This window comes from Trematomus bernacchii, unplaced genomic scaffold (assembly GCF_902827165.1).
Source record: "Trematomus bernacchii unplaced genomic scaffold, fTreBer1.1, whole genome shotgun sequence".
NCBI classification, from domain to species: Eukaryota; Metazoa; Chordata; class Actinopteri; order Perciformes; family Nototheniidae; genus Trematomus; species Trematomus bernacchii.
The window spans coordinates 403,730-417,490 of record NW_022987581.1 but is presented as its reverse complement, the minus strand read 5'-3'; the positions used below and the strand labels follow the sequence as shown (position 1 = coordinate 417,490).

General features: G+C 37.0%; 1 protein-coding gene across 1 annotated transcript; it reads left to right on the top strand.

Annotated features, from left to right (window-relative positions):
- Nucleotides 1-298: 298 nt before the first annotated feature.
- Nucleotides 299-10,527, top strand: tspan35 (tetraspanin 35). The gene is made up of 8 exons (XM_034127184.1): nucleotides 299-494; nucleotides 3,632-3,709; nucleotides 5,633-5,848; nucleotides 6,359-6,433; nucleotides 7,636-7,743; nucleotides 7,832-7,969; nucleotides 9,013-9,105; nucleotides 9,965-10,527. Exons 2-8 carry the CDS (start codon nucleotides 3,653-3,655, stop codon nucleotides 10,022-10,024), a joined length of 747 nt encoding a protein of 248 aa, XP_033983075.1. The 5' UTR covers nucleotides 299-494; nucleotides 3,632-3,652; the 3' UTR covers nucleotides 10,025-10,527.
- Nucleotides 10,528-13,761: the final 3,234 nt, after the last annotated feature.

The following is a 13,761-nucleotide window of genomic DNA, read 5'->3' as shown; positions in this document are numbered from 1 at the left end:
GTTTACATGCAGAAAAACCTTCATAACACACAAGGGGACGGGTAATAAGTTATAACCAGAAAAGCTTGACATGGGCCCTTTAAATTATTAAAATGTAGTTAATTGCTCACTGTTAATCCGAAAGCTAATTGTTTACTTTGATTAGTTCAACTTTACCTCTCTCTATCCCCTCCCTCTCTCGTGAGACCAGCCTTTAACTCCATGGTGATGTGTGTGTGTTATTACACAGCTGCTTTAGTCACACCCACCTGCTCCCCCCCCCCCTCCCTTTTTAGTACTTATAACCAGCAGACAGCCTTCCAAAAAAAGCAGAAAAGTCACTCAGAGAGGCTGTTTCTTATCTAGCGGAGTCACAGGAAGTAGGGGACACAGAGAGTACACTGTGGGTCATTTTCCTTTTTTTCAGAGGACAGTCGAATAATACACTCCTCAGTTTACTCCCATCAACAGCCTCCATCACCAGAGTGAACGTCCTACGAGTTCTCCTGTGAAAGGTAAGAGAAACTTAACTCAATTTAAAATGATCTGGTCAATTCTCTGTGTTGTTTTTGCAATTGCCGTACCAAACGTTGATAGAAATCCATCCAACAAAGATCCTTTGTCTCCTGAGACCTGCCTGCAATTATTCTGCTCAATGGCGTCCTTTGAGATTTGCCTGTCTGTTTTTTTGTTTTGTTTTATATAGTGAGTCAGAGACGAGAGGTTTTGTTGATCTAAGACTGGCAAATACATCTCAAACACCCATTTCATATGTCACCTGCAAACAAGAGCCTCCACTCCTGTGTTACCAGGTGTTGCAAGCTCACACTACATCCTTTTTTTTCCAGAGATTTGCATGTGACTCGAGCTTGTTAATGCATCACCAGTGTCAGAGTGCAATGGCTGACCACGAGGAAGTGAAGCTCAAAAGGTGATAGAGGGAGTTTTAGGGAGTCAAGGCAACCATTCGTTACATTTTGATGGCATCCTGACCTTTGAATGTATGATTAACTTGACGACAACCAGCTTACTGTAACTTAAAAACCTGACAAGCCACTTCCTTTTGCATCACCTGGTTGTTTATTTACGAAAAGGGTTCAGAATAACTGTAAAGAGTGAAGTACAATATGTACATATCATGTTACAAGTGAAAAGAGACCTTTAGGGATATCCCAATTCCTAGAAAAGCAGCCTGTAGCTTTCAACAATAGGGTTCTGCTCTGTCATTGTCATCGAGGATAACAATTTCTCTGTTTTGTCCCCCCAAACAAAGGGCACTGTTTCGCACCAACACACACACACCGATTTTTGAAATGTCTCTAGAACAGTAGGGGTTGTAAAAGGGTGTTGTAGAAGAAGATTTGGAGATAGGGTGTGTGTGTTTATGGGTCAGATATATGTTGTATCTCTTGCAAACACAATTGTAAAACACAGCAAAGAGAATTTGATTTGTGTGTGTCAACAGATAAAGTGCTTTATGGTGTTTTGTACCGCAAATGGTCATTGGTTATAGCGCCATAAAGTGTGATGGGTGCGATGGATCGGATGGCTGGCCACTAAGTTTTCTATGCAAATACACACCCTGGAGTCTTTGTTTATTTAAAAAGAAATAGCATTTGTGTGCATTTTACATCCTATAGGCAGAGGTGGAATTAACTTAGTACATTTACTCAAATACTGTACTTTAGTATAATTTTGAAGTACTTCTACTCCACTACATTCAGAAGGGAAATAATGCAATTTTACTCCACTTCATTTATTTTACAGCTGTAGCTACTTTTAATGCAATGCATCTCTAAAAATTCAACTAGTATTCGTTTGTATTCTGAGTCACAAACGAGTCAAATTACTTAAATATTTTACAAAACGTCAATCAGAACGGTGTTTGTCTACAACAGTAAAATGCTACTTGATGCAACATTATGGTCTAGAAAATGTCACATATATAAATACCTTTTATATATACACACATAAAGCCAGTTTTTCTGCACAATAATTACTTTTTATACTTTAATTATATTTTGCTGATATAAAGTAGAATTTTTGACTTTTACTTGAAGTGGAGTATTTTAAGACCATAGTATTTATAGTTTTCTTAAAGGTAGGGTAGGTAAGAATGGAGAAACCAGCTTGAGTGCGCTAGAATTTGAAAGTATGCAGCCGAAAAAAATCTGCCCCTTCCTTCAGACTTCCTTACAGAGCCCCTCCTCCAACACACACGAACGTGCACATGATCAATGAGGGCACGAGATACGTTTGTGCACGAGATGGAAGGCTGACAGGCAGGTAGGCCATCCAGTTATCTGACCCGGGCCGGCTCAGATGATTGGTCGTGCTTTTTACAGCGCCACGGCTTCCACAGATGATATTTTTTTAAGTATTTATTTTCAAAGAATTTAATTTCCTCTATCCTGAGTTCTGGATTTGAGTCCTGGACTTCGAGTCGTGGCTGAACCTGTCTCTGTGGTCCTGCCTGACTCTCATCATACTACTTCCCTGATGGCTCCCACAGGATTGTTGACATCCTCGTGGATTCATCTTCTTATTATAGACACATGCATTTCCAAACATTTGGTCTACCTACGCTGTCAAATGTATTATCTCTTCGATTTGCACACGGCATCTATTGCACGTCTGTCCGTCCTGGGAGAGGGATCCCTCCTCTGTTGCTCTCCCTGAGGTTTCTCCCATGTTCCCCTTTAAACTGTGAGGTTTCTCTGGAAGTGTTTCCTTGTACGATGTGAGGGTCTAAGGACAGAGGGTGTCGTATTGTCATACTGATATTCTGTACAAACTGTGAAGTCCACTGAGACAAATGTAACATTTGTGATATTGGGCTATATAAATAAACATTAATTGATTGATTGATTGATTGTATTCATTGCTATCAGGATGTTAAGAGCATTCCATGTAATATAACAAAAAGTGTATCTCGAGCCGGTTTCTCAAACTTACCTACCCCACCTTTAAGTAAAGGATCTGAGCACTTCCTCCATCACCGTCTATATTTATATGATTTTGTAGTTTTATACCAAAATTGTATAAATTTGGACAATAAAGTAGGAAAAGCTATTCATTTCCATACAGTATGTTCTGTAGTTTGATCCTTTCCTAATTTGCATATCACTGGCTTAATGAAAGGTATTTTTGTATGTACTTCCTCAATCATAACTTCTCTACACCCATTAACTCTAAACTAAACAAAGCCCTTACCCAGGTTCCCTGTGAGGTCATATATGTACTTTAAATGTCCTTAAGAGTGGACGTGAAAGGCGTTTGAGTGTTTGACAAAGATAAGTTATTTAGCTTACAAAGGGCAAAAAGGTGACACGTTGGGAAAGTGGCAGGTGTTTTCCCACTCCCCTGCTCTCTCCAGGAAACCACACAATACATCTGTTAATTTGTCACCTAATTGGCGGTGCATAAAGATGTTTTGACACTCGGGACATCATGTCCGAAACTCATGGAGATGACTAACAGCAGCAAACAAATGAGGTGATGTGATGTGTGTTCAAAGTCTGGTTAAAATGGTATTATAATGACTGAATAATAAAAAACTTTAAATTGTTACATACAAATCTTCCAGGAGACTTGCTGTTTGACTGTTTTGAGTAAAAATGCATTGATTTTCTTATTTCTTCTCCTTTTATAGGTAGAAAAATCAGCCGCTAAAATGGGGTGCTTTGGATTCCTCAAAGCCATGATGGTGGTTTTCAATGGCATTATCTTCGTAAGTTCTTATAATACTTCAAAAATATGATTTCCTTATCCAAAGTAAACACAGGCGCCATTTCATTTCACTTACAGGTTGTTGGTTGCAGTGCAAAAGATGTAGGAAAATATGCAAATAGAGAGAGAACATTTGATCTTGTGATACAAAAATGAATCAATGGGGCATTTCACCACCTGATTTGGTTTGTAGTATGAACATGATTTGAAACGTCCTCTGTTTGATGCACCTGTCCAAATGTTATTCACTTTTTTTACTGCAAAATACGTCGGTAGAAGAACATTTTAAACAATTCAGTATACAGTAGAGTGGTGCAGGAATGAATCCCAAAACAGGAAATTAGTTATTTACCTTATCTCGAGGGTTGATGTGTTTTTGAAAGTATCTTTTGGTTAGATGCCTGAAATAAGGTCTGTGGTTAACATATAAAATATGTCAGTAAATACCCCACTGGTGAATATCTGAAGCTTTTATGTGTCATAAAAATTGAGGTTGCTAACAAGTGGCTAATTACTGAACGTCAACACGCCAAACATTAGCCACCTTTAGCTTAGCGGTTGTCATGTGTGAGCGTAATGTACCTTCTTTACAGCCTAATGCAGGGGTCTGCAACCTTTTTGACCAAAAGAGCCATTTTTCCCCCTTTTCCACCAATGATTTTTGTCTGGAGCCGCAAAACATATTTGATAGCTTATAAAGTTGTATATACTGTTAGATCATAGACAAAAACTACAGTTTTTTTGCATTTATTATTTATTACATTGTAGAAAACTGTTTACCTCAATTGACCATTTACCTTAATAATAAACAAAGAACTCTTATAAGGAGAATTAAAAAAATACACAGGCCTACTTTAAAATAAATCAACACAGCACTTGGGGAGTCCTCTGCACATTTGAAGAAAATGAATATAATTAAAATGGGCCCACTTTGAAATAAATAAAACCTATAGCTGCACCCTAAAAAGAGTTAGGTGATTGAATTATGACTGAAGATCGTCAGCTGTCTTCCTCTTCCGTGTTTTTCCTCCAATACGTAAAGCTGCAGCACCTTTGACAACTTCTCTCCACATATCAAACATACCGGTAAGCCAGCATCGTTTGCTGTGAAAGCATAAAACTCTGTCCACGCAGAATTAAACCCTCTGTGTTCCTCCATAGTTCGCTCATCGAGCCGGGGGTCAGGTTATTCGCCTGCAAGACAAAGCGCTGGCGCGGGACCGTAGCAGCATATGACGCATATTTGAGTTGTTTTTTATTTATGTGTCACAGTATCATCTCAAAATACAAGATACAAAACATTTTCAACCGTGCAACAAAATATTGTATTGTATTTCCTTCTTATTTTTGTCTAAGCTCAAGGGAGCCAGAGTAGAGGGTTTAAAGAGCCGCATGCGGCTCGAGAGCCGCGGGTTGCCGACCCCTGGCCTAATGTTAGCTTTTTACTTGTGGAGATTGCACTTTTGCTTTAAAATCATAAAGTGGTGATGTGGAGATTATCCTGCTGAACCAAACATGTAAGGATCATAAACATGTGTTTGCCACAGATCTTATGTTCTGCAATATTCCAAAATGGAAAAATCCCATTGCTTCTTGTCAAGGGATCCGTTGCAATGCTTACATCTGAGTCTTCCTACAAAAATACATCTTCCTTCACTGCTCTTTTCACTTGCATTACATTCTTGGACTCATAAAAAGGAAAATTGTAGCAGAGACTTGGCTTTTAGTCGCTAATATGGGTCAAACTCCAAAAAGCTGAATCCCAGAATGCAACTCATCTTTCATGAGATGTTCTTGGTTAATGTCCACATCTGAGCAGTTCTTCAAATCTCTCTTTTACAGAACATGTGAAATTTAAATTAATCCTCATTTAATCCCCATTTCTCTCTTTCTGTCTCTTCCTATCCCTTATAAACTCCCTTAGTTGGCGGGTGCTGCCATCCTGGGCGTTGGGATCTGGGTGAAGGTGGACAGCGGCTCCATCCTCAGCTTTCTGGGGAAAATAGAAAATGCACCTGCCGAGCTCAGTCAGTTGCTGAATGTGGGCTACCTGCTGATAGCAATAGGAGCTCTGCTGCTCGTCATCGGCTTCCTGGGCTGCTGTGGAGCCGTCAAAGAGAGCAAGTGCATGCTGCTGCTGGTAGGTTGATATGCTGTTTAAAGATGTTTAGAGAAATATATTGACATTTTGGGAATAAACACTTTTTTGCTGAGCTTGATGAGCTGATTGAAACCTCTTTCATATGATATTATAAATAGAGCTAGTGCTAGCATTCAGTGAGCTATAAAGACACTTCAGTATTTGTTCAGATTAAACTAATTATGTAGGTTTTGTGTTAGTTAAGGAAATTCAAAGGTGCTGGTAGGCTGAATGTTTTCCTTTTCAGACAGAACAAGGCTAGCTGTTTTCCTCTTTTTCAAGTCTCTGTGCTATGCTAAGCTAACTAACTGCCGTTAGCATGTTCTCACTTCTGATAAGAAAGCGAATAAACATACTTTAAAATTCCTTGTAATAAGCATAATTCCTTTGTTACCATCGAAATGTGGGAGAAAGGAGAAAACACACTTAAAGTATAGATTAATGATGAATTCATACAATATTTCTCCACTTATCCCAACAAAATATGTAATATTCTGTTATTTTTCCTAGTTTTTCATCATAGTCTTGGTGGTCTTCATAGCGGAGGTTGCGGGAGCGGTGGTGATCTTGGTATTCAGACCCTTGGTAAGTTAACGGTGGAACCTTTTCACTCATCAAACAACAAGATTGTCATAAAAAGTTCTTTCTGGTCCTTGGATGCACTATCTGTATGTCCAACAAGTAATTTCGTGTTATAGTCACGAAATTAATTTAATCTATTGATTCGTGTTCACCAATACGATTTTCGCATTTTTTTCGTGTCACACAGAACGATTTTAAAAGCAATGTATTTCTATTGGTAGTATGTTTCGTGCCTGCACCACGTCTTTTTGTCCGGTCGGGTTGGAAGACCAGAAGCTGTGTGGTTCATAAAAACATTTTCTTACTCAATATCTTACCCTAAGCCTAACCCTATCCCTTTTATTTTAAATTGTATAATGTCTGAGTTTTCTTGCCGTCCGTGAGGAAAAGAAATGGCTCAGAGCCTCAGAATACTGAAATCTGTATTTGTTGTCATCTTTTTTTCCTTCTAATTTGTTATTATTTGGTGCAGGCACGAAACATACTACCAATAGAAATACATTGCTTCTAAAATCGTTCTGTGTCAGAATACTGAAATCTGTTTTTCCTTCTAATTTGTTATTATTTACATTGCTTTTAAAATCGTTCTGTGTGACACGAAAAAAATGGCGAAATCGTGTTGGTGAACACGAATCAATAGATTAATTTTGTGACTATAACACGAAATGCCGTGAGACTGTGTTGCAATGTCTGTAAGTGAAAGTCCTGAGTTCAATATTGTACTTAAGTAAATGTACAAAAGGATTAGCATCAAAATGTACTTCAAGTACAAAAAGTCGGAGTACGTATTCCGCAAAATAAACCATTTCTGAATAATACAAAGTACTAGCATAAATATTATGAGCTTAAAGCATCAAATGTAAAAGTACTCTCTCTCTTTTCAGAGTCATATATTATAAGAGAATATTGTTTACATTTGTTTTTAATAACTAATAAATTCAGAACATGTCATATCATTTTAATGTTGTAGTTTGTCAATGTGAAGACACTTGATAAGCATTAAATTACCGTATCATGTGTTTTTATATGAAAAGTAACTAGTAACTGTGTATATTACCTGTAGTGGAGTAAAAAGTACTTAATTTGCCTCTGAAATTTAGTGGAGAAGAAGTATGAAGCACCAAAAGTACAGGTCTGTTAACAATAATACTTAAGTACAGTACTTGAGTAAATGTACTTGGTTACTTTACCCCACTCAATTTTAGGCAGACGAGTTGTTCACCAAGTTTGGCGAAGCTGCGGTTAAGAACATCCGTAAAGACTACGGGGGAAATCCTGACGTCACAGGACTGTGGAACTCTACCATGAACACGGTATGAGTAATTCTGCTGAACGAAATGTCTTTTCACACCATTTCTCTGATGCTTTATGTAACGTATACTCTCTTTGTGCTCACATCAGTTGCAATGCTGTGGATTCTACAACTCCTCAGACTTCGTTGGCTCTCCGTATTATGAAAAATATGACCAGCAATTCCCACCACAGTGTTGTCCAGGCCTTGTTGGTCCGTGTAACCAATCGGTAGCAGACAATGACACGGTATGTGCTCTAGGGCAGTGCTTCTCAAACTTTTTTCAGTATTGTACCCCCTTTGAATTTTTTTTTCAGCCAAGTACCCCCTGACCGACCCCGAACATTTTTGATAGAAAAAGCCTATTTAAATAATTACAATATAGTGATGTTCCATCAGTGTGTGATTGATGAACTCCATCATGCATGAATTACAACAAATTAAGGATATGTTCATCTTTATGCATGACATTTTTTAAAACAGATTTTTCCAAGGAGTTTTTCAATTGAAGTAATATATGTTTAACAAACCAATGAACAAAATGATATATTATGCAAAAACTGTAAAATACAATACACACATTTGACATGTTTATATGAGGACCCCCTTGATGGTTCTGGGAATATTTTATATAAAGTTGTGTTTTCTATTTAACTTGTTGTACTAAGATTACTATTTTTGTAATCATGCATGGTATTTTTTTAATTAACCTTTTTTCTTTTTATCTCACGTACCCCCTGCAGTACCCCAACGTACCCCTAGGGGTCCGCGTACCCCCACTTGAGAATCACTGCTTTAGAAGAACAAAGAGAACATCTATGTCAGGGGTGTCCAAACTATACGGCCCGTGGCCCATTTTGAAACGGCCCTCAGCTAATTCCAAAAGTATAATGAAATATGGGCCATATCTTGTCATATATTGTACTTCTAAATTGTATACGTAAAAATATATTAGGCAAGGCAAGGCAAGTTTATGTATATAGCACCTTTCAACACAAGGCAATTCAAAGTGCTTTACAAAAATGAAAGACAGTAAGAAAATGGCATTTAAAAACTGTTTTATTTTTTCAAGATAATAAAATAAACATAGACAGTTATTAGACAGTATTCATGTGTTAATAAGCCCACCCCTTCGTATATTTTTCTGTATGTGGCCCTCAGTGAAAAAAGTTTGGACACCCCTGGTTTATAAGAACAACGAAAACATCTATGTGCATGATCCAAAACCGTTTTGTAATTTATTACGTTTTATCCCACCCTTTTTTTTACCTACACTATTCATTTTCCTCAGACGATCACGGGCTGCTTTCCAAAGATCAAGCAGCTGATTGACGAAAACACATCGGTTATTGTCGGAGTCGCCCTGGGAATCGCAGCTCTGGAGGTATGACCGTTTTTGCTTTAAGTTAGACTGAGATGCACCAGAGAGAGCAATAAATTAGTCATATTGTTCTTAATTATACTTACTTACATGTCTAGTATCTATGATGGCGTATGAGGGCCATTGTAGGTAAAGAATAAAACTTCACAAGAGGAAAACCTTGGCTTTTCTTTGAGATGAAAGCGGCTCATTTACATAAGAAAACAACTTAAATATTGTCTGTGATTATATCATAAAGTCATACTTTTGCAAGAAATGTTTCAGAAATTCTTTGTCAAATTTTACAATGAAACAAAAATAGGGAACATTTTGTTAATAAATCAAATTGTGAACAGGGAAAGCCACACGTTTGCGAAGGGATGCGACAGAATGGAAATGTGCAGATGTGCATTTTTCCATTGTGTTGTAATTCCTGATGAAACTTAAAATATCACCTAAACCAAATTAGTATTATGTTTTCTTTTGAAAAAATAAGAATTCCAGCCGAGATTCTTATGGCAATTCTGAGAGTGTATTTCTACATTGATTGCAAAGTTTAATTTGATTACATTATCCACTGCAGGCATTATATACATCAAGGTGATGTACTTTGCAAAGTGAGACAATGCAGTTACTTGAAAAACAAACCAAACAAATAATTCTTGTTCAGAGTTTAAAAAAAAAACAGTTCTAGAAAATGTAGCCCCTCTCCTGCTCCAATATTATTAATATTTTAAACTTACAATGACCTCAATACGCCGTCTAATGATCAGATATTACAAACACATTTCTTATAGCTTGAAAAACAAGCTTTCAAATATAATTTATTCTACATTTCCTTTCTTGTATGTGCGTGTTTAACTAATATATGTATTCTCTGCAGATATGTGCCATGGCTGTTGCTATGATCCTTTACTGCAGAATAAAATCCAGGGGGGACTAACTGCAAATGCGAGGATCCGTCTAATCACTGGAGCATTTCTTCTTCCTTTATCCCCTCTCGAGGGATGAAGGGCTATGCTTTTATTTTGCTAAAAATGCCTCGTTATTAAAGATATCAGATATTGTGCAATCAGAACGACTGAATGACATAACAAATCTATTTTTACTACATTTAAATCTATCTAATAGATGCCGCACCTGAATGATCTATTTCCTAAGAACACTCAACTTTGTAAAAAAAAAAAAGCTTCACATGCTGCCTACTTTATCAATTTTTTTTTAAATATCATCAGTCACTACTGTATCTGTAACACATGGCCAGGTGATGAGGAATCACATAATACTGTGATAATGAAACAAAGGCTGGCATGTAGGACACAGGAGACACTTGTAATGTTGTTGCCATGATGCAGCTTGTAACATAGCAACAGGAGTTATGCATTATTTCTATGTATGTTGTGTGGTGATCAATTTTAAAATAAAGTATATGGTATTTCTACGTCATGGTGAGTTTTGAGGTAGTTCTGTGCTTGTGTAATTTCATGTTCTGTCCACAACGTGTCAGACTCTGTCTATAATGGACTGCATTGTGCAAACAGTATACTGCTGCAAGGAAGCAGATGTCTGTAGGGTTCAGTTATTTTCTTTTTGCACTTGCGTTTTAAAGTGCAAACCTGCAATATATTCCACTACACAACTAGCTTTACACAGTATTTCCTATTTCTGGAGCACAGTTTCTGCAGTTTCAGCAGTAGACAGCACCATTTTCTACTGAATAAGCTTTTATAAAGGGTTTGTAACTAATGGTTAATGCGTCATTAATAAATAAATGATTGATCCATTATTAAATATCTAAAATCTGCAGACATAAGTGGGACAAATCAATTGCATGTTAACTATCTAATCAGTTTTCAAAGCTCAGGGTTTAAATGTAAACGTTATTTAATGTATATATGAATTAAATCTTGTAGCGTTGGATCAATGTGCTGCTGCTGGTCTCTCTATATTGATGTGAAGTTTCTGCTTTATGCTGATGATGATGATGCTGATGTTCTCTACTGTCTCAAACTTAAAAAATACAACAACAGCTGCACGTAGTACAAAAGTACTGTAAGAACTGGCAGTAAATATGAAGAAAATTGAGGTCATGAAGGTTCAAGGTTCAAGGTTCTTTATTGTCAAACTGACATAGCTACAGAGTAATTATGTCGTTGAAAATCTTATGTCACAGGCTTCTCCACCAATGCAACATAATAATAATACAGATAGTAAAAGTAATACAAAAAGAAAAATAGTTCTAAAATAAAGTGAGTATGTGGAATAGTGCAGTACGAGTCTATATACAAGTTATTGGAATGATATATATTAGATAGTAGATATATATTACTAAGTAGCAGATGAATGTTTTGAAATTGTTTCAGCAGTTCAATTGTTTAACAGTCTCACTGCCCGCGGGAAGAAACTGTCTCAGAATCTTTTTGTTTTTGCCAGGATGCTGCGGTAACGTCTGCCAGACGGCAACAGAAAGAACAGTTTGTGGCTGGGGTGAACATTCATATTTAGGGTTTTCTCCTGGAGCTCAAGTTCGCCCGCAACTCATTTTCATAACACAATTAGGATTACAATTAAGATTGAAAAAGACTTGATTCAAAAATAAAAATGTTAATTACATTTGTTATGTGTGTGCCTCAATGTGTAAACATATACAGTATATATTCATTACTGTATGACATGTTGGTTACTAAAGTACTGGTATCTATGCATTTGATGTTTTAATCAACACTGAATTTCATAAATAAAATAACCCATGGTATGAAATAGAAGATGTATATGTATAGTTCTTGGTGTTTTTATATTTGTCTCATTGTACAAGTTAAATCCCATTATTGTGTTATTGATGTTTTTATCAAATGTGTTCATTTCATACAAGCTGGTCAAATATTATTGGACTCTACTCCTCAAAACATTGAGCTTAAAAGATGAACATTTAATTGTATCAACAGAAACATACACTGTGTCAAAATAGAGAAAAATAACAAATAACTTGAGAAGCGCCATATGTGATGTGATCTTAATTGAAAAACACAATCATTTAAAGGTTCCCTTTTATGCAAAATGCACCTTTAATGTCTTTAATACATACATATGTCTCCCCATGTGTGTTAAGAGCCTCAGAACGTTTCAGCAAAAAAGGCTTTCTCTCTTTCCCTCCCAATCCAAGTATTTGAAAGCCTTTCAAAAATGTGGTTTGGGTTCACAGTTGACCTCACTTAAAGGTATAGGTAAGTTTGAGAAACCGGCTCGAGATACACTTTTTGTTATATTCCATGGAATGCTCTTAACATCCCGATAGCAATGAATATCTTAAGTGCTTTGACAATAAATACATTAAAAAAACGTCATCTGTGGAAGCCGTGGCGCTGTCAAAAGCACGACCAATCATCTGAGCCGGCCCGGCTAAAATAACTGGATGGCCTACCTGCCTGTCAGCCTTCCATCTGTGCACAAACTTATCTCGGTCATGTGCGCGTTCGTGTGTGTTGGAGGAGGGGCTCTGTAAGGAAGTGGTAGATTTGTTCCGGCTGTGTATTTTCAAATTCTAGCGCACTCGAGCTGGTTTCTCCAAAATTACCTACCCCACCTTTAAGTAACATAGGCAATTATTATCCGCAAAACTTAGGCTACCAAAGTTAAAATCCTGCGATGCAAGAGCATACAGATGTATAGGATGTAAATACTATGGAAGTGCTTTGGTTTTATACATAGGTCACATATAGGTCACTAGGCCCTAGATGTATATGCTTTTATAATACATTGAATCATTGCGTGTATGTTTGTTGGTTCAATGGGCAAATTAAGGCTCTGAGTGTCTGTTTTCGTTTATTTGTATTTACTATAGAAATATTATAGGAGCTGAGGTCCATTTCCAACATTTTGGAGACCTTATTGTTGCTTCATTATTGCTGCATGAGTTATTTGGGGGACATGCATAGCTTGGACCTCATCCTGATCGACACCCAATGCTAAGACTTGGACAAAGATTTGACTGTCAGCAGGTTATTGTTGTCTTTACTTGGCAAATACAAGAAGTCCTTCACGGTGAGATAATCCAAAAACAACACAGAGCGTTTGCATCATCAGTGTGCTTTACTTGTCCAAAAACAACACCTAGCGTTTGCATCATCACTGAGAGTGCTTTACTTGTCCAAAAACAACAGGGACTAGATTAACAATCTTTATATAGAAACCAAGTTACAACATACAAGTACCTTCTACAACTATTAATAGAGCACTAAGATTGGACCAATGAACGGCCCCATAAACAAACTCTGAATGAACTTGAAATGTTTTTTTTACCGTAAAATAGGCTACGCTTCCTTGTTCCTAGAAGAAATGTAAAACAGGTTTGAGGCAACATTCAAAATAAAGGTGCGCCCAATATTAAAGTGTTTACAGATGTTACAGTTCAATCTTAGGGAAGCATTAGGAATAACAAAAGACTTTACTGACAACCATTCATGTTAAATGTCTCTGCGTTGTCAGTCTTTGGGCTACTACCGGTAAAAGCAGCTTATATATATACATATACCTATATGTATGTAAACAACAACAATGCAGTTATATAAATCTCCTGTATAAATGATCTCTGACCCCAAGTCAGTAGGTGATCACAGCCCAGTCCTTATCAACAGGGAGGGAGTTGAGCAGGTTACAAGTTTTAAATATTTTGGGATTTAT